This window comes from Lithobates pipiens, unplaced genomic scaffold, assembly GCF_037356315.1.
Source record: "Lithobates pipiens isolate NorthernLeopardFrog02 unplaced genomic scaffold, aLitPip1_a1.2 Scaffold_23, whole genome shotgun sequence".
Taxonomy (NCBI): Eukaryota; Metazoa; Chordata; class Amphibia; order Anura; family Ranidae; genus Lithobates; species Lithobates pipiens.
The window spans coordinates 199,287,408-199,315,143 of record NW_027507785.1 but is presented as its reverse complement, the minus strand read 5'-3'; the positions used below and the strand labels follow the sequence as shown (position 1 = coordinate 199,315,143).

The following is a 27,736-nucleotide window of genomic DNA, read 5'->3' as shown; positions in this document are numbered from 1 at the left end:
GTGCCACGCATGCTCAGATCAAATTCCTAGACCAAAGCTATTGGCTACTAGCCTGAACGTAGTCCTGTTGTAACGAAATAACATCATCACGTTATGTACAATCTGATTTTCCGACAACTTTGTCCGACCGTGTGTATGCAACAGTTTCAGACAAAATCCGTCGGACAAAATCCAACGGATTTGGTTGTCAGAATGTCCGACCGTGTATACAAGGGCTTGGAGAACTTTTAAAGTAGCCTTAGGATCAGTTACTGAATAGGTTTCAAAAGAAGTTCTGATAATGACTAAACAAATAAAAGCAGACACCTAGAGGTATGGTTATGTGACCTTATTTATGATAAAGTAATGCTGCAGACCATTAGACTTTGCATAATGCAATGTATACAGCTTGGTGTGAGATTACTGCCATCTTGTGGCGAGAGAATTTTTAGACAACTGTCTGTGAAGCCCAGCAAGGATTTGGAAACCATACAATATATTATTTAACTGCACTTTTAAAATAATAGTTTTGTTTTCTCACCATTCAACAATGAACAGTTACTGACTGATAGATTTTCGTGTGGATCAGAAACAATGGTGGGATCTGGTATGAGAAAAGCAAGATGATATATAATTGTAGTTGCAGTGGATTGTATACACACATTGCATAATATGGCTTAGCATGGTTATCCCATTCATCTCAATGGAGCTTCTAGTCATGCCTACACACTGGAGTACAGGCACCAGAGGAAAATTGAATATAAACACTCCCAAGAGCAGCAGAAAACTGGACAGTGTACAGAAGGCCTGTTTTTTGGTATACTAAGAGAGAATCGGGTAGAACATATGCCGGGTTTTCTTTTATACAAAGGTACATTTGTACTTTAGGATAATCAAAAATTGTCATATTAAAAAGGTGCTGTTTGGCTGTGAAAAAAAATAAATAAAGGCTTTGTAAACCAGTTCTAGACCTTGGCTATACTGCCTAAAGGCTACATCCTGGTTCTACTCTTCTGTAGTTTTCTTCCAAATGTCATTCTGAGAACGCAGTGGGAACTGGCTGTCATATTTCCTGATGACTATTCTTTTTCTGCAGATTTCTAATTTTTTTTTTTACATTTCATATTAAAGTTTTTTAGTTTTAAATATTTTTTTGTAGTGAACAAAAATTTATTGAAAAAGAAAAATGTGACAGTGTGACAATGTGCCACTCTGAGGTTGGGGACCCTGCAAGGCCCTGAAACATTGGCTTATCAACTAATGTGAATGTACGTGTTCACAGTAAATTGCTACAACATTTTCTTTGGAGTGCTGGTAACTTTCAGCTCCATGATCTTGGTTTTGCATGGCACCATCTATTGCGATCACTTCAAGCACCCTCCAGGTAACAATAATAGCATTGATCTAGCACTGTACAGATTGTACAGCTCTGAATATAACTTGTACTAATATTTAAACTGACACTTTACATGAAACGATAGAGCCCTTGTTAACATTACTAAGTTGCATTTTTTTTTTGTAAAAAAGTACCTTTTTTTATTGAAACTCTGGCTAATGGTATCCCATAAATAGATTGCATGTTTTTTGCTTTTGCGGACCACTTTGGGTATTTTACATCATACCAGACTGCATAGAGTTCATTGTCATCAGTCGGATTATGGTAATCCATAATCCGGCTGATGACATTTGTTATGACCTGATGACCATTTGTTATGGTAAGTGTCATGGTTATGCAATAGAGTTTGTCTACTTACCTGTCTCCATGTGTTCATCTCTAGAGACCAGCCGACCCTCACCTGACTGCTTTTGTAATCCATCCTCTGGCATGGCTCCACCCTAGCTCCTATCAGAGAACTCTATATTAACCAGTGCACTGCAGGCCAACCCTGCTGATCAACCTTTGTGTGTTTGGCTTCCTGTTACCTGCCGTGTGCTCTTCTGTTGTTCTGTTACTGACTTTGGCGTGTCCTTGACTATCCATGTTTGCCTGTGATCCTGACCTTTTGGCGTGTCCCTAACTATTCCTGTATGCTTGTGGTCCCGACCTTGGCTTTATCCCTCACTATCCCTATCCTCCTGTTGCCTATTGTGGGTGTGAGCTGGGGGACCCTGGGGGTCACAACCTGGAGCCAGTGGCAGCCCAGTCCATCCTCACCACTAGAGGCTCTGGTGAACACCTGCTGGCTCTTAGACTCCACGCCCCAGGGAATCTTACGCTCTAACCCTGGTGGGATCCGTCTTGGTGTCCTGGTGGCCCTGCCTTCCTTATCACCTTGACTCCCATCCGCAGCAGTCAGCCGTAGGGTCCACAACCTTGCCGTGCACTCCTGATCCCTATGGTGTGAATCTGTCACCTGGCCTCAAGGTGACCTGACAGTAAGGTAGGAGGACAAGTAAGTTGTGGCACTTGTGTAGTATTACTAAGAGAGGAACCACACAACTCTGCAAAAAAAGACTGAAGTATAGAATTGCCATGTTTTTTACATTCACTGTTTTATTCAAGTAGCCAGTTGCGCCTCACAATCTTTAATGGAGAGTTTTGTTTGTTCTCTGGTTATGTATTTGCCCGACATTCTAGTACTTTGATTTCATTACTTATCATCTTTAAGCATTTGAGTGAATCCAAGGGCTGAGACTGTCACACAGACAAATCCAGAACTCCTCCCAGGAGTCTTTGAGGGGTGGATCACATGGTATATAATAATATGCACATTGACTTGCTATAACACCATGGGGTTGATTTACTAAAGGCAAATCCACTTTGAACTACAAGTGCACTTGGAAGGTCAGTTGCTGTAGATTTGAGGGGAATATCTGAAATGAGGAGAAGCTCTGCTGATTTTACCATCCAATCATGTTCAAGCAAAAATTGTGTTTTTTATATTCCTTGCATGCCCCCCTCAGATCTACAGCGACTGCACTTTCAAGTGCACTTCCAAGTGCCTTTGCAGTGCAAAGTGGATTTGCCTTTAGTAAATAAACCCCCGTAACTCATTTGTTGCTGTCTGTGTTCCCCCTCACAACTTGTTGCAGTAACAGAGGAAAGGAAATTATGGAAAATTTCAACAGGTATGGTTATAAATATATATGATCAAAACTAAAAAAAAAAAAAAGGTTTTCTATTGAAGTTGGGCTTTAAACCATCATGTTTACTTATAGTATGTTAGAATCATACAATCTAATTGTCACTCGTACTGACAACATGTAAAGACATTTATGTTCCTGCTTCCCTTTGTAGCCTAGATTCTAGAGTATCCCCTCCAGCCTTAGAATCCTCAGAAAACCCTTTTACATCAGAAAGCCTGCCAGTGACAGCATCTAGCACACTTATCCAACAGCATCACTGAGATCATCTGAGAAGTTTAACCACTTTGTTGCTTTTGGTACACAGTTATCCATACTAACACTTTGAATTTTTGTATAAGATTTCAAGTAAAAAAAAAAAAAGAAAAAAATAATAGGAGGATTTTATCTGTGTTGATTATTGATTTCTAGTCTACATAATGCTTAATGTGTCCCCACTATTCAGATCTTTTGTGCTGCTCATTGAATAAACACTGGTAACAGAATTAGACTAAGCTGTTCTTATGAGATTTAAAAAGCAGTCTGTGCAGAGGAGTAATCCAGTGACGGAATACAGGTAATAGGAAGCACATAGATACAGTTAATCTGTTCCCTGAGAATGCTTTGTCCAGCTATATGGGTATATCTCTCCTCACTTCTCATATATTTAGGTAAGCCATTATAAATATATAAAGTCTGTTCTTATCAAGGACTTTGCCACCATTACAAGGTTGTCATACAAGCCTGATATGGACCACTGTTTTATATATATATATATATATATATATATATATATATACATATATTTATTATATAGGGATGAAGTTGTTGTTGTTACTTAGAGAACATTTTTTTTTCTTTTTATTCAATACAGGTGTTCGTTGCGATCAAGATATTAATGAGTGTCAGTCAAATCCTTGTCAGAATGGAGGCACATGTGAAAATCTTCATGGCACCTACACTTGTCATTGTCCTACAATAAAGGATCCAAAAGGATATTATTATGGAGGATCAGATTGCACAGAGATGCTCCGCGGTTGTGAAAAACAGAGATGCCACAATGGTGGTTCATGTGTACCATATATAATGAATGGCAAACACTACCGCACCTGCCTTTGTCCTGCAGGATTTGTAGGCCCTGACTGTCAGGCACAGACAACTTTCTCCTTTGATGGCAGAACAATTCTTCCTATTAGGAATATTACTATTCAGCCCCAAAGGGGTTCGCTTTCCACTATATCGCTGAGCTTCTCCACAGTCCAGACAAATGCTGTTATTTTTAACTTTGGAACCAAGCCAGCTTCCCTGTCAATGTATATAGAAAATAGCTTTTTATTCTTGGATTTTCTCAATAATACTCAATGGAGCACACTTCTACATTTGTCTCGCAATATCAGTGATAATCTTTGGCACACTATTGAAATTATAATCTCAGACAATGTTCAATTTAGGCTGCTTGACCCCTCTTGTGATGTTACATGTGTAACCCAGTCCAGCTATGATGGTCCAACCAACATTGAGTTCCAGGGAATGTCAATAGGAGGTATACAACCAGTGAAGAAGACCAAAGAGGAACATCGTAGTAACATAGTCGAAACACAGCCCTGGCTTGTAGGCTGCTTAAGGGATATCAAAGTAGGTTCCACTGTTATTACAGAAGAAGTTGGAAAATTGGTGGGTGTTGAAGTTGGCTGCAAGCGACGAGATCACTGCGAGAACCAACCTTGTGAAAACAGGGGGAAATGCATTAATCTATGGATCAACTACTACTGTGATTGCTATAGGCCTTACAGAGGGATTAACTGCTCCTCAGGTAAGAATAGAAATTGCTTAAAATTATTACAATTGCTACTATAAATCTTATTGTTAGACAAAATATTAAATAAATAGTGAAACAGTTTTAAAATATATAGGCATTCCACATATACAGGAACAGGCACAGGGAAGATGGGAAAAGAGGCTGATAATTGTCATCTTTCACTTTTTTTTTCCAGCATGAAAAAAGATAATTCACTATTTAAATATAGATGCTGAGAGATTCTTTCAGCTTTTCATTTGATTTTGTATGTGAAAAGGACAGGACTATATCTGAACAATTAAATAAGTCCATGTGGAAAGTCAAATGTATTGAAATTCCTGAGTATTGGAGTTTTCTGAAAAAGGGATGTTATTTAGAGCACCCTGCCTCTATACATTAAAGTGACTCTGTCGTGACATGGTCACTTATAAAAAGAAAGGCGATGTGTAGATCACCTGTACTTTTCATCTTCTCATCTAAACCATTCCTTTTCGGTGGCTTATGTCCTTAAACCTCACTTTTCTACTCCCCGGCCACTGCAGGTGAGTCAAATACCTGCTCCCCCTACCACATGCAGTGGTTCCTCTCAACCAGCTCATATATCCTATGGTGACTTTCAAGTTAGAGGAAAAGCAGTGTGTGTGGTAGATGAAGCCAGTATCGAATATCTTGGAGTGGTGCTGTAAGTGCTGAGATCCCTGCTCTGGTGATCCTAAACTCATGCAGGAGCTGGCATCCGGAAAACTCAGAAGTCATGTGTATAGACAATATGGAGATGCCGCACACTGAGTAGCCTGAAAAAAACGACCCTAGCCTAGGCTCCTCCCAGGCCACGCCCCTGAGGCATTTTGCCCTGCTCTCTGGGCTTAGTCAGTCACTATGACTAAACCCCAAGGGTTGAGTGAAACACATCAGAAGGCGTGGCCTGGAAGGAGCTAGGCTGAGGCTGCTTTTCATTCCTATTTAAAATTGGGCTACTCGGTGTACAGCATCTCCATGTTGTCTATACAGATGAAGAAAGTATTCACGCATCTGAAGTACAAAAGACCTGCAGTGGCAAGACATGGGCAGCCGGATAGGAGATAATATCTTTAACAGATCTTCCTTTTTTTTTTTTTTTTTTTATAAATAACTTTGTAATGGCAGAGTCACTTTAATATGAAAATCATGACTTTCACTCCCCATGTTCTAATTAGCATCCATTTTTTTAATTAAGTCAATACACAGCTGCCTCAAGTAGGGTTGAAAAATAACCATTCTTACCCCTAATTTCTTGTTTTCAGTAAACTTTCCATTCCATTTCCAATTAAAACACAAGTCTTACTCTTATAGAACATGAAATTATTTCATTTTTCTCTTTTGTTAGGAGCCTGAGACCCATCAAATGGCAAAGTTCATATAACATATTCAAATCCCTAATTGTAAATACCAATACATATTTAAGATGTACATTTATTTTATTTTCAGTGGCAAATAATGCAATTCAATCTTCTTTGTGTGTGTAGGTTAAACTCCAACCTAGACCTTTATTTTAATTTTAGGAAAGAGTGTGGAAGGATGTAAATCTTAGTCATGTTTTTATTGCTGTCTGGGTCCCACATTGCTGTTAACGTTCTGGTTAGACATAATCCCTCCAATGGGGACATGGACAATAATATAAGATCTTTTTTTAGTAGAATACAAAGAATTTGAACATTTAAGTTTATATTACAGCTTGCTGATTTACTGATTGAAGCGAAAATGTTCCCTCTATCCTGCAATGGTCAGGGAAGGAATTAAGAAAAAATATTCCAAGCGTTGGTCTTTAGTGACTTTGTGTAACTTTGTATCATTATACACCAATGTATTATGAATATACTGAATAAGCCCCAACAAGAGTAACAAACTCATAAACATGAAACTCAAAAAAGTGGACAATAAAAAGTCCCTCGTTAAATAAACACTTTTAAAACCAGGAAGAACACCTCCTGTTTGTCAGAACAAATTTCACATTAGATGGTATTTCAGAATATCTTTTTTTAAAGGTTTCCACCCTGAAACAACAGATGTTCTTATGCTGTTTGAGCAGATTAAGTCGTATATCAATGTAAGCACATAAAATATATCACATCTGATTTTCTCAAGAATTATTTTATAAAAATGTTTCCGCTACTAACCATCTAGAACTGTGTTCATCAGACTGACTCCCAATATACTGTGGATTTGTATTCTTTTGAAAGATTCTTAGCACTGAGTTAGCATCAGGAGCTGCATATCTTCTTTTTTTTTTAATCACAATACTGGAAATCCCCTTCTGATGGGCACAAACTGCTTACGGTTATGAATATATGTAATGCAATATTTAGTATCTCCTTTAGAATTTTGTATTTGTTAAATCTGTTTTGCTGCTTTCAGAATATGAAGCTGCGGAGTTTGGGCATGGAAAGGTATCCTCATATGCCATTTTTCACTCTCTGAATACACATATGGATGACATCATCTTATCAGCATTTGTGAGAGCAGAACACGATTCCGGTTTGTTGTTTGCTTTTGGAAATTCCACATCTTATGACATCACAGTGTTTATTGAAGATGGTAATTTAAAAGCAAAAGCTGGAAGTGGCATTATTTCGAAAGGTGAAATTCATATTAAAGACTTCCATTTTCACTTGGTTTCTTTGAAACTAACAAAAGACAATCTTGAAGTGTATACTTCATCAACATCACTATCTCAAATATCTATAAACATTAAGAGACAACAGGCCATAAGTACACTTTGTGTGGGAGGACTGGTGGACCCTCTTGAAACTGTTCTAAATGGAGGCTACTTTAAAGGCTGTATTCAAGATCTGAGGATTGATGACAAACTTCTGGAGTTCTTCCCTAGTTCTGAGTCATATGAAGGCCCATTTCTGAACAATGTGACAAAGGGGTGTAAAAACAATTGCACTGCAGCAAGAGAAAGATGTGAGCAGGATTACTGCCAGCTCACCGAGTGTCCTCTTGGATCTGTGTGTCAGCCTGTGCCCACTGGATATGAGTGTAAGCAGGCAATATCACTGCCATGTATTTTTATGTGGTCATGAAACTTCTATACCTACCAGATATTTCCTAAAACCTTTTCCTTGCTTAGTGATGTCCTTGAGCATCCTTGTGTTCACATCACATTAAAAGGTGACAGTTAAAGCATTACTAAACCCCAAACCAAAAATGCCATATATTGCAACTTAACAGTCCTTAGATGTAGTGGATGTATTGTTTTTTAGTTTAGACGTTTCTTTTGTAATTGATACCCAGAAATCCTGTAAATAACATACTTCCTGTACCTTCATCTTTTATCGCCACATTTTTTATGGATGGAGCCAAGGTTGTAACACAGACATTCAAATATGTCTGCCTTTGTTCATCTCCATTAGGTAGTGGATTGATGGGACTAGATGTTTACACAGTAAATATAAGGTTCTTTGTACTTTCTTCTAAACTCATGGGAAGTCACAAATCGATTGCATTTTTGACAAAAACAACTCTCGATTTTTGAACTTGCTGAAAATGTTCTTTGCTTAAAAGACAAAAAATAATGCAGCAACTACTTCTAAGAAAAGGTCATCTGCAATATAATATTTTTTTGGTTTTAGATCTAGATAAACTTAAAGCAACAGAACCATAGTGGCAGGACTAGCAGTTGCTTTCAAGTAGGCTCAGCTGATTCATGTTGGGGGATGTTATCATTTGGGTTGCCAGGGATGCAGTTGTTAGCATATGGGTTTTGCAGGGCTAGTTCTGAGCCAGTTGATTGACCTAATGTACTGCCAATTGTATACTAAAAGGTCAGACCGAGCCATAGCATATTATTTCTGTCATATTCCTAATGCACAAAATAATAAATTGATTGCTGACATTCAGAATCAGAAATCAGTTATCTGTATGACTTGATAGAAAATGGTATCCACCTGTTGAAGACTAGGCGGATTTAAAAAATACCAATTAATGCTGGTACATATTCGACAAAAAATATTTTGTAACTAGTGTAAGTCCCTGGATCTCCCTTAATATCATTCTCCTGTATATACTTGCACAGCACTAAAGGTGAGTACATACATATCAAAATTTGGCAGGTTCATCAGGAACCAGCTGAAGTTTGGTCCATGTGCATCCCTCTCTATCAAATGGACCTCCTGGAAAACCAGCATGCGATCAGCCATTGCAGCCAATGGCTGCAGTGCTGATCTGTGTATTCTGATGTTTGTTTCTAAGCTGCTAAACAGGGTCTAAAATATTTATTTAAAGTGCATCTAAACCAAAAAGCAAACATTTATTATATTGCAGCTTATCAGCCCTTAAATGTGGTAGCTGTATTCATTTTCTTTTTTTAGTCTTGTTTCCTTTATTTTCACCTGGTGATCCTGTTATTTTTCACTTTCATTTTTAATAGATTGTTTTTGAAATTTTGTAAGATACATATCATAACCTGTACAAGTGTATAAAAGTAACCAACATGTGAAAGAATTCTAGAGTGCATCCATAAGTCGCAAGAGACATTAAAAAAATTAAAATAAAGGTCAATGAGTAATGCAAAATGCATACTAGCTCTACAGTAAAACAAGAAGAAGAAAAAGGGGGAGGTCAAACATGCATTAACCAATAAGCTGGGTGACACTTGTAGATTGAATGCAAGGAATGGGGGGGGTTGGCATAAAGAAAAAGGAAAGTGAAGAAAGTTGAACAGGATAGAAAAGGGAAGAGGAAAACAAGAGGGGGGCATCGGGGAGACTCCGACCAGCAGCCTAGGACTTAAATGTCTATAGCAGTGTATAGCTAGCTGGAAAGGGTGGGCGTATTGTATCCATGGGACCCAGGTTTTCAGGAATTTCTTATGTGTATCCAGGAGGAACTTAATAAGCTTTTTGTGTGGCGATGGACTTGTGTGAAGAAAACAAACTGTTGTTTCCAAGTTTTGCAATAGTTTGTTTAGCTTCTAATAAAACACATGTTGCCATATTGAATTGGAATCTCATGAGACCTAGAGGCTTCAAATGTAATAGAACGTGCCAAGGGTTCCTAAGGGAGGGTCAGGTTGGCAACATTTGTAATAGTTTAAGGACCTTCATCCAAAATGCAGAAAGCATGGAGAACGACCACTACATATGAAGTACATCCCCTGGGAAGGAGCAGCTCCAAAAATAAGTACTACAGGAATTTGGACAAAGCTGCGTCATGCAAGTTAAGACCATATACCGCCTGGAGACAGATTTAAAACCCGATTCGAGTGTGAATGTATTGATAGAGCAAAAAGCTATCATGGCCCAGATATGTATCCTTACTTCCCTGTTTCTAGTGCTTTTAAAGTCATTGTCACACTTAGAAGCGTAAGCATGAACTCCAGGTTTTTTAAGATCATTCAGCTGTGAATGGATAGTAGAAATAAGTTTGGGAGAAAGAGGCGTGCAGTGGCTACTATGTTAGAACAAGGAAAGAAGAGTTTAAAGATCTTTGTTGGTAAGTATTGTAGCTAACCAGTGCTTAATGTAGGAACCGAAAGAGCTCAGTGGGTTGGGCTTGATACTTGTCTCTGATTTCTGCCCAGGTGTATACAGGGTGACCATTAAAGTGGTTGTATACTCAAATTTTTAACTTTTACCTACAGGAAAGCCTATAATAAGGCTTACCTGTAGGTAAAAAAAACATCTCCTAAACCTGTACGGTTTAGGAGATATTCCCCTCGGTATGCGCCGCTGACTGCAGCGGTGCATGCGCACAAGGGGATTCTCGGCCTGAAAATCCGGCAGTGGCCGACCGGCCGGAATGAAATCTCCCGCGCGCATGCGCGGGAGTGACGATATCGCGGCTCCGGCCACTCACAGCGCCGGAGCCGCGATACCCGGAAGAAACGCCGAGGGAGCATGTCAGCTCCCTCGGCGTGGATCGGGCCAGATGTCGGGGCCTCGTTCTAAGGTAAGTATTTCATAATGAGCTAGTATGCGGTGCATACTAGCTCATTATGCCTTTTGCTTTGCAGGTTTAAAAAAAAAATAATAATTTGCGGGTTTACTACCGCTTTAATGAAAGTAGAAGCAATGAAAGTTGTGGGAAATCAGTAAGTCTGTAATTTTTCAACTTCTGTCAACCACTTGCCGCCAGACGATGTACTAGTATGTCATGGCTGTTTGAGGGGAAACATTGGGGCCTTGAGCTGCAGCTATGACCCTGGTATCTTTTTTTTTTTAGAGCCGGAAATGCTCTACAATGTAAAAGCAATTCCAGCAGCTAATTAACCGCTGGATCGCTTTTACAGGCAATGAGAAGGTGGGCAAACTCCAGTGCCTCTCCCGGCTCTCCTCTCCTATTCAGATGCCCAGGACTGAAGCCGTCAGCTCCTCGGCTATTCAAAGAGCAGACTGGGGACATGAACATCCCGGATCATCTCTATGATCTAAGAGACAGGAAGCGACAATATTTTTGGTTTTGGCAGAATGTAAATCTATTTTTGGATTGGGGAGGTATCTGTTCAAACTGATCTTGGTTTGATCAGATGCATTTAGGAGAAGATTAGAGATCTTGGGTCTAATAGACTACAGTTGTTTCAGTTAAGAGGACCTGTCAAATAATGTAAAAATAGTGTAAAAATCAAAAATTTGAATAAAATAAATAACAATAAAATACATTTAACATGCCATCATCGCACTGTGATTGCACAAAGGCAAAAGCACATGACGGTCCCACTCCTCCATACAGTGGAGACACCCTAAGGCAGGAAGTGTGTTACTGACTTGTTCACCGGGTGAAAAAAAAAAAAAAATACAGCCATTTAAGGACTGGTAAATTGCATTTATTTATTTTTGCTTGTTAAGAATAGTCAAATGATATAATGTCTGGGCATAGGTAAATTTGAATCCTTTTGCTGTAGTGGGACTTATTGTGTTTTCAAATGGAAAAATAAAATTTTTAATGACACATGGTATACAAAAGTAGCAAAGAAACCAAACATTTCAGGGCAGCCTTTGTCAACAGTATGTTAGTAGCAGTAGTAGTACTCTGTTCTGCTTAACATGTTTGTTTTTTTTTGCTATTTTTTACTGTTATTTTTACACTGCCTTTTTCATAAAACAAGGATTAATGCTTCTGTTAATGCAGTTGGCAAAATCAGGTTTTCAAATTATCACATGCACTAATGAAATGCTTTCTTCCAGACCTTAAAATGGAAGATTATCCAAAAGGGGAACTCTGCTTTAAGTCCTTCTAGTCCTTCTCCTGCCTAGATTTGACATATAATCACTCCAATTTCTGCTTGGCTCGCCTAGATGAGCCAAGTGGAAGTTCTTCTAACCCCCCCCATAGTCTTCTAGGACATATCACAGGTCCAAGAAGAGTGTTGGACCATTCATAAAATGCAGCGGGGCTTTCTCATGCGCAGTGGGCAGCTGGCTGTGAGGCCTAAAGCAGCATAGCTGGCTGCCCACAGTTAGGATGCCGGTGTCTGGAACCTGAAGGCTAGTAAACAATTATCCTGGGTAAGGACAGTGCTGGATCGCTGAACAGGTAAGTTCCTTTTATTAAAAGTCAGCAGCTATAGTATTTGTAGCTGCTGAATTTTATTTTTTCTCCCAGACTGAACAACTATTTAAAATTTTAGTAAACACCCCTTAAGTTATATAAAAAAAAAAAAATGTTAAATAGTTAAGATCGACGATGATGTACATCCCAAGATAATAGGAAATATCTCTCAGGAATGGAACAGTTATGCTAAACTATATTGCAAAACATAGATCCAGTATTATCTAGGGAAAAAAATCCACTATAGGAAAGAAAACTAAAAGACTTGTGCAGACAGAGTTTGTGAAAGTGTCCCAAATGCATTCTAAAAAGTGGTGCAGTGTGCACCAAATTTATGTACCTGTCTAGAACTTGTACATGAATTTGATACACGATGTACCACTTTTAGAACCCACATGAGATACTTTCACAAAATCTGTCTGCACCAGGGTCTTTTTGTATTCCAAAAGAGAATTGGTTTTATTTAGCTCACCTTTCATAAGATATGAACTGTTGGTATTTTATTTTGAATTTGCACCACAATGTTAAAGTGGTGCATTTTAGAACTACCTGAATTTGGCACAAGTCGCTGTCATAATCAAAATAACGCATATGCTCCATTAATTTCTTAGCATTATCTTTTTTGCTTTATTTTCTACTGTTTCAAGAGGTCATATAAGGGACATTATCCACTGGGATTACTCCCTTAAGGACCTAGTGCGTGCTCTATCAGGGGATGGCATGCATTTCCAGATTGCTGCTGCCCCAGGGTAGGAAAAGGTGCCTGTTAGAAAGACTTAGACAAATTGTTGATTTCCCTACTGTATGCTAAAAAGTGAGATTCAGGGACAAATAATAAATCTGGCTTCCTGCCTGCCTGACTTTCAAAATCAGTGCAGGAATCCTTAAATGCAAATGTCAATGACTAGACCAACCTTTGTTGATCTTTATGGCTTATGAAACTGTTATGTGGTATGATTAGTCCATTTAATTTTATGTTTTATAATAGGCATTTCCAGTGCATTTCTCAGTGGGGAAGGCAATGGCATCATATTTAGGAGTAATGGGAAGATTACAAGGGACCTCACCAACCTGACAATTGGTTTCCGCACTCTGAAGTCTGACTCTGTGCTGCTGCATGCAAACAGAGAGCCGGAAATAATCACAATTAGTATCCAGGACAGAAAGCTGCATTTCTACCTACAAAGCGGAAATGGTCTTAGTGCAGTAAGTTTGATGAGTGTGGGATCAGTGAGCGACAGCCAGTGGCACAGTGTTTCCTTGTCAATGGTTGCTCCCAGATTACAGTCCTCCATATGGCAGATGGAAATAGATGGAAAGCCAGAGACGATCAGTTCACATGCCACAGGAAATCTAAACTTTCTAAAGGAGGGCACAGAGATTTACATGGGTGTCATCAACAATGACTCAAACAGGAATTTTGCTGGATGTCTGGGCACAGTATTATTAGAAGGAATACATTTGCCATACTTTGCAGATTCAGATTACTTGGTAATTAAACCACAAAAGGAACAGTTTGTGAAAATCTCCCCTGAGGGTGTTGTCATAGGATGCCTACAGTCTGACCCCTGTGCCTCTCAACCCTGCATGTATGGAGGCAGCTGTATTGATGTCTTCACCCATCCAGTATGCACTTGTCCTATATGGAAGACCGGAGAATTCTGTGAAGCAAACATCACTGAGTGCCTGTCAAACCCTTGTGTGCATGGCAACTGCAGTGTTGTCCACAATAGCTATAAGTGTGAGTGTGAGGATGGTTACTCCGGAACTAACTGTGACATCAATAGCTGCCATAACCATCTGTGTAGAAGTGGTGCCACCTGCATTCCAAGAACAGCAGGATACTTTTGCCTCTGCCCAGCAAACTTTACAGGATCAAACTGCAGGTGAGAAACATATATGGGGACCTCTGACACTTTGTTTAGAATCATGAAATAACCTCAATGTGGTCTTTCTTACCTTTACAGTATTTTGAAAATGCCATTTCACCTGTATATATTAACACATCTGTACCTTCACTCTTCACAGTATGTTCTCACAATTTGAAACATCCGCTCTCAGTTGGGTAAGAATGTATGTATCATCCTAAAAAGTCAGATGTGTGTATATTGTGCAATTTAGCTGCATTAGATACTTCACTGCCATTGCTTGCATTTGTAGCTGGCTTGGCTTGCTGTAAGTCCTAATAATTGGGTAGAGCATCACTTTGCATAAGTCTACCTCTCCAACAATGGACTACAAAAGGTTACTAAAGTGTTACTAAACCCAAGACCCTGCATTCACTATATCTGATCTCCCACAGTACACAGAACAAAGGCATGAAATTATTTTAGTAAATATAAACTGCGTAATACCTTTTCTCAGCAGCAGTATTTTTTTAGTTATCAGAAGCAGATCACTATATTATGATAAAAGGATGTTTTAAAAAAAAACAGTAATATCAATCAAACAGTAATACTGTACCATTAGAAACTCATGTATCAATCTAATTATTAACAGAATGTATCTCTTTGTATTTGTTGATTTTTGTTTTTCTATAGAATTATGGTTTTCTTAAATTTGTTCAGATAGGGGAGCAGAGACTACCTCCATGGTCATTTCTCACAACATTACTGTAAATAACCTCTGCATTGGGTAAAATAGTCTTGGTAATGTTATTTTTTTATTAGTACATACCTGCATTAGCTGCAAACAAATAACCAGCTCTCAAGCAAAACCCCTGGCGTAGCGTTACGCATTCTATTCAGCATTAGATGTGTTGTTTTTTTTCATGTTTAGTGCTTGCATGCTAAGTAATGTGTAAATGTAACACTTTCAGGTAAGAATTATCTCTCGCAGAGATCACAGTACTGCCCCTGATAATCACTTTATTTGCTGTTCTGTCCAAAAGGACAGCCCAATCTTTGTTCAAACATCATACAGGGTCAGCATCTACTTTCTGAACTGAAATACTAACTCAAAGCTTCTTGACGGTGTTAACATAAGGTTACTGCAGCCCTCTCCCTTGTGACTTCTGCTAAAAATTTGCAATGTGCAGTATGATCACTGGAGGAGAGGAGATTGGGAAACATGCCTCCTCCTGTCTGCAATAAACTGATGCAATTTAGCCTAGGCAAAGTCACCGACAGGAGCTCAAGATCATATTTAATGATGAAGATTTCCTGAACATGTACATTGTTGCATATCAGGAATTTATTTAGGAAGACTCGTAAGTTTACTGGGGCTCTTTATTTCAGTTCTGCAATGGGGCCCTTTCACATATTCTGCAGTGGACCCCCTTCCTGCCAGCTTGGGGCTCCCTGTGGTGGCGACCCTAGTAGTTCTGCCACTGGTTTCAGTAGGGCTGTGAATTGCATCAGTCAGTAGAGGCGTGGATGGTCCCAAAATGGCAGTGGACTTTGTCAGTAATACTGTGGACGTAAAAAATATATATATACGGAAAAAGATGACAGTTTCTCAAGGAATCCACCAAAAGTTTTTTTTTTAAACAGTCCAAAAGCAGGTGTTTACATGCCAACCATTGCAGTATTCACGAGGTGATGAGAAAGACAGTCCATCTCCAAGTCAAAGACACCAGTGCGCAGTAACTTCACACACAGTGGCACCCCTTATGGTAAAACACTTACCAGAACTTAAAGGGTTACAGGCACATCACAAAACACATTGGTTCCTCAGATTCCTTATATCAAACCAAATGCCAATACGGTTGTCAGCAATAGTAGTTAAAGATTCCTTTGATTTCTTTATAACTATATCTTTGATTCAATAGTACTCCGTTCAGCATAGATTCACATGTAGGGAAAATAAAAAACATATTCCATAGTGCAAACCATTTTATTTTTTTTAAATTCTCATGTGCTTAATGAAACATACGTACACAATATACAATCATCAAGTCATTAATCATACACAGAGCGATCAGGCTTGTCTCACCGCAGTCCTGAGATCCAGGGATAGTAAACGATCTCAGCGTCCACGGCGGGTCCCGGGTAAAGTTTCAAACCTTCTCCCCTGCGATGACGTACAGCTGCTTGGTCCCGCCCATACGCGTTTCGTCACTATGTCTTCATCTGTGGGCGTGACCAAGCGGCGCAGCTCATACGTTTATATACAGAGAGGGCGGCGAACTGACAGAGAGAACTGACACAGAGACACTCCTCTGTCCCACCTCCCCTCTGCCCAGCACCGCCTCCCTCAATACCATACTCGAAGCGGGAATGACAGGACACGTCGTTACCATAACAATGTGCCTCACAGCGCATTAACCAACGTCAGACAACCTGACCGTCAGTGTATTGCTGGATCATTCAGTGCAATCAATAGATAGATTCCAGGTTCTTCCATTGTAAAGCAGTCACACATCTGTGAACCCTTTAACTCTCCCGCTCACAGAGTATCGGTTGATAAGGCAACCTACCTAAAATGCACAAAGTATCAGTAGCTAATCAGAACATAAAAGCTACCAACAGCATATATCAGATACTTCCGAATATTACATCAACTATATATATGTTTATTAAAAACATCTCCAATAGAAAATGACAAGAATCTCGCATTTTCATTACATGAAGAATTTACAGAAGATTGCAATTAATGCAATAATTAAAAATTAACATACAAACATTGCAAATAAAACAGTGAAGAAAAAGATAAAAAAGGGGGAGGAAATATATTCCTACTCTCTTATACATCACAAACCTCTCAAAATTGTTTGCTGAAAACTAGTAATAGTTGTTCTCCACACATATCACTGCAAGTAATATTGTGTATAGCACCAAAAAATTAGTAACCATCATACCTCAGTAATTACTAAATTAAATCACTCATATTAAAAAATTCGCTATAAAAATAGAGTTATTGAAAAAATAATAAATAATAATAATAATGAATGAAAATAAATAAATAAAAAAATGAAATAAATGAAAAAAACAAATAAGGAAAAAAACATAAAAATAAATAAGAATAAAAAATATATAAAAATAGAAATAAAAATAAATAAAATTAAAATAAACAGAAATGAATAAAAATGAAAAATAAACAAATAAACAATAAAAATAACAATAACAATAAAATTATAAATAGATATGGAGCTCCCCTCTTAACACAAATAACCCTAAAATTCCCTAAAAGAGGGCTGGACACTACCATTAGTAATCCCTAAAATTACCTAAAAGAGGGCTAGACACTAGCCTCAGTAATCACTGATGAAGCAATTCACGTCCACCTCTATATTTAAGCCTTGGGGACTCAACGTATTAGCACGAAAAATCCATTCAGTTTCTCGTTTTGATATTTCCCTAACCAAATTACTTCCCCTCCATACTGGAAAAACCCTATCTATGCCCCAAAACTTTAAACCTGTGGGATCCCTATTGTGCTTAAGTCTGAAATGTAAAGAAACACTGTGGTCTCTATACCCAATAGAGATACTATAAATATGTTCTGCCACACGCTTGCATAACTTTCTTTTCGTTCGCCCTATGTACATGAGGCCACATGGGCACTGAAGCACATACACCACATGCGTAGTTATACATGTGATGAAATGTTCCACTTTAAAATTGTGTCTATTTCCGGTAGAAGTAAATTGGTCAACACCCCTCAAATGGGTACTGACCGATTTACAGGCCTTACACCTACGGCAGGCAAATCCCAGAACATATGTGGCCTGGACGGTGGGTCCAAAACTTTTTTAACAATTTTATCACCAAAGGAAGGGCTACGCCTATATATAAATCTAAGTTTTTCTGGAATAGCCTCTTTAAGGGTACGGTCCAATTTAAGGATGTTCCAGTGTTTCCGGACAATATCCTCAACCTCCTTATATTGTCCGTGTAAAGTACTAATAAAGCCCCATTCATGATTCGTTCCCAAAGATCTTTCTTTTGGTTGGAGGCAAGTCTCTTGAGATATCTGCAAGACTTGATCTAACTCCCGATCCAGAATATCAGAGGCATATCCTTTCTCTAGAAACGTATCTCTTACAAGAGATGCCTCCGTAAGATAGTCATCCTCAGAGGTGCAGTTTCTACGAATACGGAGAAACTGTCCCTTAGGTATACCCCGCAGCCAAAGCGGATGGTGACCACTCTGAATCGGAATATAGCTATTCCTGTCTGTTGGCTTGAAAAAAACGTTTGTAGATAAATGAGTACGCTTCCTCATTACCGTAACATCCAAAAAGTGGATTGATTCCTTACTCCACTTAAAATCCAATTTGATATTATTATTATTAATATTCAAACCATCAGCGAATACTTTCAAACTTTCTTCGGTACCCTGCCAAATGAAGAATAAATCGTCTATATACCTCTGGTAGAAAAGTAATTCCTGTCTCCTGGTCGCAAAAATACGTATGTCCTCCCACTGACTCATAAATAAGTTCGCCAGACTCGGCGCAAACTTAGAACTCATCGCTACCCCTTTCTTTTGGTTGTAAAATTTACCATCATACCAGAAGTAGTTGTGCGAGAGGCAGAACTCTAAAGCCATTCGTAAAAACTTTTTTTGAATGAAAGGAAGGCCATCTCTCTGAGAGAATGCCCAGTTGAGTGCCAACAGGGAATCCTCATGTTGTATAATTGTATAGAGAGAGACGGCAGGCTGTTGTAAATATATCGGGTCATGGCACAAATAAGTTGTAAATATATGAGTGATAACTAATAATTATTATTGTATATATTAGTGTTACTATGGAAACAGGAGTGTATACAATGCACACTCCTCCATTTCAAATTAATCTCTGCACCAACTTTGTTCTCCAGAGAGAAAGCATTTATTGGATTACAGAACAGATGACAAAGTCCACAGATTACTTATAAATAATACAATGAACAGAATCCTTCAAAATACTTGGCCCTTTCCTGCCATAGCAAGCACCGAGGAGGCACTCCATCCATCCAGCATATATGCCCAATCTATTGTATGCATCTAAGTAGCTTCTATGCATGCAATAATGTATGGTATATTCTAGACCTGTGCTTCTATAACAATGACTCCTAGATCATGAGCCTTCTCCTAACAACTAAAGGCCCCCCAACCCCCCAAAGGAATACTGTTATTGACCCTGGTGGGGTCTCTGATTTTCTGACCAAACAATTTTTTTTCCTAATCTTGTTGTTAATCAAGATCAAGAAACCATTTAAGGCCAGCTGTAGTGCTTACAACCTTCATTACCCAGGACAGTAAACAAGTGGTCAGTTAGCATTTTTCTCATTGCAGTTACACTGTTAAAGTTTGAAAAGGGATGGGAAGAGAGGTGCCAAGCCGCCAATAGTGTAGCAAGTTTTAGTAGTAGAAAACAATAACATTATGTACTCACTGACATTGCTGGTGTTAAGCTTTGAAACAAGCTCCATGTAAAATTCATTTGTTTTTAATCCAGTCCACACCAGAGCCATTGACAGGAGCACTGTGAAGCAGGGGCAAAAATCCAAGCAAGCCACCGGGGAGCCATCCCGCGAGACTCGATCTGTCAAGGAGCTGTCAGGATGCTGTCAACCAACTAGGGTGCTATGACCAATCAGAATGCATTTTGGAGACCAAACCTTGCCTCCTTCAACCAGTAGGCTGATGAAGATCCTGCGTTACTTTCGCACTCTGCCTATACAGGTCCCCGACATTATCTACGCTTAGTGCAGAACAGGATCCTATGCTTTATATAGGCTAATAAGCAATCTAGAATTCCCAGAGCTACTCTTTTCATGCACAGATTATAAGGCGGGTTGGGTGTTCCGAATATCACCAAATATAATTTAGCTGCCCAGATCTCTCAGCTGTCTCTGCCTAATGCTTCAGCTGACATACTCCTGTGGGCACTTCTGGAGCTTCCTTATTGCTCACCCACTCTTAACCCTCTCATGCAATTTAGCCTGAAAATGTGGGATTCTGTCAGATATTCGGGCAACCTCATGTCTTCCTTCTTGCCTTTTCGGCCTATCCTTCACAACCCTCTATTTCCCCCGGGTATGGGTCAGCCTCAGGCGTTCCCCTTGGTGGACCTTTCATGGTTTCACGCAAGTTCAACATTTCCTGTTCTCTCTGTCTTTTGCGACATAGGCCTCTCCCCGAGAAACACATGAGGTCCCACAATCAGAATTTTTCCGCTACCTTCAACTCCAACATCGCAATTTTAACCACTTAAGGACCGGGCCTATTTTCCAAACTTGTTTACAAGTTAAAATAATTTTTTTTGTTATAAAATTACTTAGAACCCCCAAATATTATATATTTTTTTCTAATACCCTAGAGAATAAAGTGGTAGTTGTTGCAATACTTTCTGTCACACCGTATTTGCGCAGCAATCTTGTGCACTTGTTTTGGAAAAAATACACTTTTTTTAATTAAAAAATAAGACAACAGTAAAGTTAGCCCAATTTTTATATTGTGAAAGATGATGTTATGCCAAGTAAATTGATACCCAACATGTCACACTTCAAAATTGTGCCCGTTTGTGGAATGGCGTCAAACTTTTACCCTTAAAAATCTCCATAGGCGACGTTTAAAAAATTCCACAGGTTGCATGTTTTGAGTTACAGAGGAGGTCTAGGGCTCTAACGATTGCGGTGATACCTCACATGTGTGGTTTGAACACTGTTTTCATATGCAGGCGCTACTCACGTATGTGTTCACTTCTGCACGTGAGCTTATTTTTTATTTATTTTTATTTTTACACTGTTCTTTTAAAAGAAAATGGTGTCACCTTTATTCCTATTAAAAGGAATGTAAACATCCCTTGTAATAGAAAAAAAAGCATTACAGGACCTCTTAAATATGAGATCTGGTGTCAAAAAGACCTCAGATCTCATATTTACACTAAAATTCAATTAAAAAACTAACAATGTTGTTTGAAAAAAAAAAGGGGTAGGGCATCTTCCCGTCACTCAGCTCCATGTCAAGTAGGGGAAAGGACAGATCGCCTCTGCCACTGCCGGCGGCTCCGTTAAGCGGCGGAGGTCACCAGAGTCCGGAGGGAGGAGGGCCTCACCCGCCACTGATAAAAGTGATAAAAGAGACCATTTTTATCTGAAAGCGGACCTCCCGCTGAAGAAGTGGATTCCCAGAGTTGTGGCAGTTAGCTGCTGCCATAACCACGATATTCCACTTCAACGAGCCATCGTATAATGACGGCGGGCGGTCCGTAAGTGGTTAAAGTGTGAAATGTTAGTTATCTACTTACTCGGCGTAACATCATCTTTCACATTATACAAAAAACATCAGGCTAACGTTAGTGTTGTTTGTTTTTTTTATCCATGAAATAGTTTTTTTCCCCCAAAAAAAGTTTAAAAAAATTGCTGCTAAAATAATGTGTGACATAAAAAGTTGCAACGATCACCATTTTATTCCATAGGGTGTGTGCTAAAACAATATATATAATGTTTGGGAGTTCTGAGTAATTTTCTAGCAAAAAAAATATGATTTTTACATGTAGGAGAGAAGTCTCAGAATTGGCCTGGGTGGCAAGGGGTTAATTACCCCTTGGGTCTGGTATGGATTTTTAGGGGGAACCCCACGTCAATTTTTTTTAAAAATTTGACGCAGGGTTCCCCTTAATATCCATACCAGACCTGAAGGGCGTGGTAATTGAAAGTCATTGATAAAATAAATAAATACATTTTTAAAAAAAAGCGTGGGGATCCCCCCAAATTCAATGAGTGTTCTCTGTATTACAGAGCCAACAATTCATAATAGCTGCGAGTGATTTTAAAGGACTTTTTTCCTGCATAAATGACACTTTGTGCAGGGACAGTTCTAAGCACCAGAAACATGCGCCCCTTCACAGGCATACTATAGACACCCCCACCCCCCGTACGAAATTTAAAGGAATATTACACTTTTATTGTTTCACTTTAATCATTATTAAAATCACTGCTCCCGAAAAAACGTCAGTTTATAAAACTTTTTTTTGCATTGATACATGTCCTCTGGGGCAGGACCCGGGTCCCCAAAGACTTTTTAGGACAGTAACTTGCAGAATCTTTTCTCTCTGTCAAATCTTTTTTCTCTGTCGAATATTTTCTCTATATAATCTTGGACTAATAGAGGTAAGGTTAGGCACATTCGACCACAGGTTCTATAGACACAGATTGTTATTGTCAGAGTCGTCGAATCTCCTATTCTATATCGAACTGTTGTAACAATGAAAACAAAAATAAAGCATTTATTTATGTCGGATCTTTCGTTTTTCAGATTCTGTGCTTTGGTTTTTGTCAAAACGAAAACGAAAATAGCTGAAATTCAGACGAAAATGCATTTGGACGAAAACAAATGCACATGTCTAGTATATAGGGGTGTAATACACCTATAAAATACTTGCAAATATAGAAACCATAGTATAGTGCATTTCCACTGTGCAGCATTGTGACTGCTGAGCGGTTCTGCAGCGATACTAGAAAGAGTGACAAACGCAATTAGAAAAAAGTATTATAACTGGTGTGATAGACCAGTGGCCCCCCAAAACGACAGATTGAAGCGGGGTGTTATATACCTTCTTCCACATACATACTGCACGTCTATAGAGACTTTTGTCACAGGGTCATTTAAAAAATGACAGGCAGAGGAAGAGGCAGGCCCTTCCGCCGGGGTGGTAGGGGTAGGGCAGGAGCAACAGGCTTGAGCCAAAGTGACAAATTGCAGAAGGTGCGTTCGATTACGTCAAAGGATGCACCAGACTTGGTTGAGCGGCTCACTCAGCCTTACTCTTCTGCACCCTCTTCACTCTTTGCTGTGTGCACCCCCAAAGACAGTGCTCTCTATCTCGGTGCTGGTGTCAGTGCTCTCTATCACAGTGCTGGTGTCAGTGCTCTCTATCATGGTGCTGGTGTCAGTGCTCTCTATCACGGTGCTGATGTCAGTACTCTCTATCTCGTTGCTGGTGTGGTCAGTGCTCAGTCTCTATCTCGTTGCTGGTGTGGCCTCAGTGCTCTCTATCTCGGTGCTGGTGTGGTCACAGTGCTCTCTATCTCGGTGCTGGTGTGGTCTCAGTGCTCTCTATCTCGGTGCTGGTGTGGTGTCAGTGCTCTCTATCTCGCTGCTGGTGTCAGTGCTCTCTCTCTGTCTTGGTGCTGGTGTGGTGTCAGTGCTCTCTATCTCTGTGCTGGTGTCAGTGCTCTCTATCTCGGTGCTGGTGTCAGTGCTCTCTATCTCAGTGCTTTTGTCAGTACTCTCTATCATGGTGCTGGTGTCAGTGCTCTCTATCATGGTGCTGGTGTCAGTGCTCTCTATCACGGTGCTGGTGTCAGTGCTCTCTATCTTGGTGCTGGTGTCAGTGCTCAGTCTCTATCACGGTGCTGGTGTCAGTGCTCAGTCTCTATCGCGGTGCTGGTTTCAGACAGTGAGCGAGATAGCAGCGGAGAAGCCAATCAGCAGGCAGTGCCAGCAACATAGCTGAGGATCAGCACTGGACTGGCACCTCTGGACCACCGCAGTGGAGCCCTGCATAGGTGGGGGTAAGGGCCGGGCAGAGGGAGGGGCTCAAGCACAGGTTGGCACACTGGGACACTGGCACAGGACTACGCTGCCCTGACTGTGGCACTGCTCATCTCCTGCACCCCTTCATAGCCTGCCCTGACCTTACCTCTCCTCCATGGCCTTCATGCGCTCCTGAATTGTCAAAATTTCACAGATAAAAAAACAATGCTTGTTGTTGTCGATCCCAGATTCACTTAATACTTTTGTTATGTCAGTGTCTATGTTGTGGGACTATGTGTGCACAGTTAGTAAGTATTTTGTGGCTGAAAATATGACCTGGAGGTTTTAAAGATTCGCCTGCCATTAAAGTCAATGGGGTCCGCCACGAACTTTGCGGTTCGCAAACTTTTGGCCGCTTTTGCGAAACGTCCCATCGGAAGTTTGTCCATCACTAGTCTACAGTACGTTGCTGTGTGGGCAGACTGGATGCTTTATTGTTATTCCCTTAAATTAAATAAAAGTAATTGTACCAGAAAGAAGATACAGTAAAACCTTGGATTGCAAGTAACTTGGTCTGTGAGTATTTTAGAAGGTGACGAAAATGTATTTATACATGTTCACTTGATAAATGAGAGATGTCTTGCAATACGAGTAGCAACTGAGTATAAAAGAGAAGAGAGGCACCTCTAAGTGTAGCAATATGGTTACATTTACTGAATGTACAACATTTAGAAACTCACATGGCTGATGATTAAAAAAGGCACATCTAAGTATCCATGCATTCAGGATAAAGCTGTCCACATAAACCATCCTCCACGCCGCCGGCTCTCACAGCTGTCAGTCTGCAATCGTGACTAGATAGACTACCCTGCAGTAGAGCGATCTGAAAGCAAGAGATTGTGGAGCGCAGCGTGGAAGGAACAATATGGATGGTGGTGGCAATGCGGAGGAAGGTCTATGTGGACAGCTTTACACCGGATGCCTGCATAATTAGGCCGCGTAAACACGCGGGGACTGTTCGCTCAACTTTGTCCGCTGAACAGTGTTTCGGCGGACAGTCCGCTCGTGTGTGGGCTTTCAGCGGACAGTTTCAGCGGACAGTCTGACGAACAAAGTTTTTCGGAAATTCCGAAAAACTGTCCGCTGAAACTTGGTTTGAGCGGACAGTCCGCCCGTGTGTAGGCTTGTTCGTCAAACTAAGTCTCGCGCATGCTCAGAAAGAATTTACACGCCGAAGGTTGCATTGCAGTGTATAGGACGTCGTTTTCTAGTCCCGTCGTACGTGCCGTTCACGTCATCGCGCACGGTTTCAGCGGACTGTTCGTTCGTCGTGTGTGGGCAAGTCCGTCCATGCTAATTTTGAGCGGACTGTCCGCTGAAACTGTTTGACGGACAAAGTTGAGCGAACAGTCCCCGCGTGTGTACGCGGCCTTAGATGTGCCTGTTTTAATCATCAACCATGCGAGTTTCTAAATGTTGTATTGTCATTAAATGTAACCATATTGCTACACTTAGAGGTGCCTCTCTTCTTTTTTATACTCTGTAGCTCTTGCTGGATTCATCAATCATTTTTCTATGAATAAATGGTTGTTGAACAAATCATCTGCGCTTCCATTATTTCTTATGGGGAAATTCACTTTGATATACGAGTGCTTTGGAATTACAAGCATGTTTCTGGAATGAATTATGCTCACAATCCAAGGTTTTACTGTATGTTGAAAAAATTGCAACTTTTATTGAAATTGCAATCCTAATTCGTATTAATGTAACGAATATCTGTAAACTTATTTGTACTAAATCAAGGGCAAATGCTTTTTCAGGTATTTATAAATTTTCTGTATAAAAACTATCAAAGAAAAATCATTGTACTAAAAAGTTACTGGCAGGTGCACCCAAACAGTCTAATCAGGACCCCCCAAAAAAAACAGAGACTTTAAACCTATGTTTATACAGCAGATAGACTACCGCTTTTGGGCAGCAGCAATGTGCAAAATTTATTATTTTTGGTATCAGCAGCTAAGTTCACAATGTCCGTGCTTCATAGTCTCTGTTGTTTTAATTGCAGATTAAACAGAATGCCATCAATTTTTTGTGGAGATGAGAAGAAAAATATCACCTGCTATAACTACAGTAACTGCACTGAGGTGAATGGGGTGCTCGGATGCTCCTGTCTACCAGGATTTGTGGGAGAAAGGTTAGTTACATTATGTGTCTCATGTAACCTTAGCATAGTGCTTATGTTTAAAGCTGAAGTTTCTTCTGTTCTTGTGGGGTCAGCAGGGTGCTGTACAAAGCATATCAGTACTCCTTTCAAAAGCCCTCTGCCCTGATGCAAACAATGGGCCTTTTTTTGAGGAGGAGTTATGGAAATATAAAAATTCCCTAATGAGTGGATGTCAGTCTGTGGAAGTAAGCATTCCTAGGCAGGTGGTATTTGCATGCAGATTGCCCCAGGTAGAGCCCACATCCATTTAAAAGTCAGCAGCTACAAAAACTTTTAATAATCTGACACTTACCTGTCCAGCGATTCGGGCGAATGAAGCCTCACTCCTCTCCCCCTCCTCTCTGCAGCACTGGCATTGTAACTGTGGGCGCCCAGCTCTGGCTTCATAGCCGAGCACGCACTACACATGTGTGAGCTGTGCTGCGCGCTGTGAATGGCCGGGCAAACTTCTGGGACCTGTGACATGGCTCCCATTTTGACTGTAACACCATTTGAATGGGTGGCCATGACTCCAGCATAAGCAATCAAAAACATACTTTATTAGGGTGGCTGTTGTTTATAGTGATCAATAATTCCAAGTGTTTTTAAAAGCCTTAACTACTTTAACTACTTCCCGACCGACCCACGCCGATGTACGTCGGCAGAATGGCACGGACAGGCAAATGGGCGTACCAGTACGTCCCTTTAAATTGGCTACCGTGGTCGGGACCTCCGTGAGTTGGATCGCGGGTCCCCACGAACTCGATCTCTGTGGGGACACCTGCAATCATGTCACGGGGAGGAAGAACTGGGAGATGCTAATGTAAACAAGCATCTCCCCGTTCTGCCTAGTGACAGTGTCACTGATCTCTGCTCCCTTTCATCAGGAGCAGAGATCAGTGACATCTCACACACAGCCACCCCCCCCCCACAGTTAGAAACACGCCCCAGGACACACTTAACCCCTACACTGCCACCTAGTGGTTAACCCCTTCACTGCCAGTGTCATTTACACAGGAATCACTGCATTTGTATGCTTGCTGTATAAATGACAATGGTCCCAAAAATGTGACAAAAATGTCTGATGTGTCCGCCATAATGTCGCAGTCACTATAAAAATCGCTGATCGCCGCCATTACTAGTAAAAAAAAAATTATTAATAAAAATGCCATAAAACTATCCCCTTTTTTGTACTCTATAACTTTTGTGCAAACCAGTCAATAATCGCTTATTGCGATTTTTTTTTTTTAAACAAAAATATGTAGAAGAATACGTATCGGCCTAAACTGAGGAAAAAAATGTTTTTATATATTTTTGGGGGATATTTCTTATAGCAAAATGTAAAAAATAATGCGCCTTTTTTCAAAATTTACGCTTTTTTTTGTTTATAGTGCCAAAAATAAAAACCACAGGGGTGATCAAATACCACCAAAAGAAAGCTCTATTTGTGGGAAAAAAGGACATTAATTTTGTTTGGGAGCCACGCCACACGACTGTGCAATTGTCAGTTAAAGTGACGCAGTGCCGAATTGCAAAATGTGGTCTGGTCTTTGGCCAGCAAAATGGTCCAGCGGCTTAAGTGGTTAATAAACATCGTTCTACTGAACTTGCTGGGTTTCTGGTCGGTGAGCCAGTTTATTTCTAGACCAGTTTATTTCCTGTTGCTTTTCTAGTCTTCTAACTCAAACATATTTGTTGTAATGATTTTTTTTTATTTTATGCCTTAGTACACGCTCAGAAACACTACAAAGCAT

At 40.0% G+C, this 27,736-nt stretch overlaps 1 protein-coding gene across 2 annotated transcripts in view; it reads left to right on the top strand.

The window, feature by feature from the left end:
• Positions 1-27,736, top strand: part of CRB1 (crumbs cell polarity complex component 1) — a 171,782-nt gene that overhangs the window by 102,711 nt on the left and 41,335 nt on the right. Inside the window, exons 6-10 of one of the 2 annotated variants that reach the window (XM_077452760.1) lie at positions 3,917-4,855; positions 7,235-7,861; positions 13,359-14,256; positions 14,399-14,443; positions 25,845-25,973. In XM_077452760.1, the coding sequence (XP_077308886.1) occupies positions 3,917-4,855; positions 7,235-7,861; positions 13,359-14,256; positions 14,399-14,443; positions 25,845-25,973 (2,638 nt within the window). The remainder of the gene's footprint in view (positions 1-3,916; positions 4,856-7,234; positions 7,862-13,358; positions 14,257-14,398; positions 14,444-25,844; positions 25,974-27,736) is intronic. The other variant, XM_077452761.1, reaches the window with a different exon arrangement.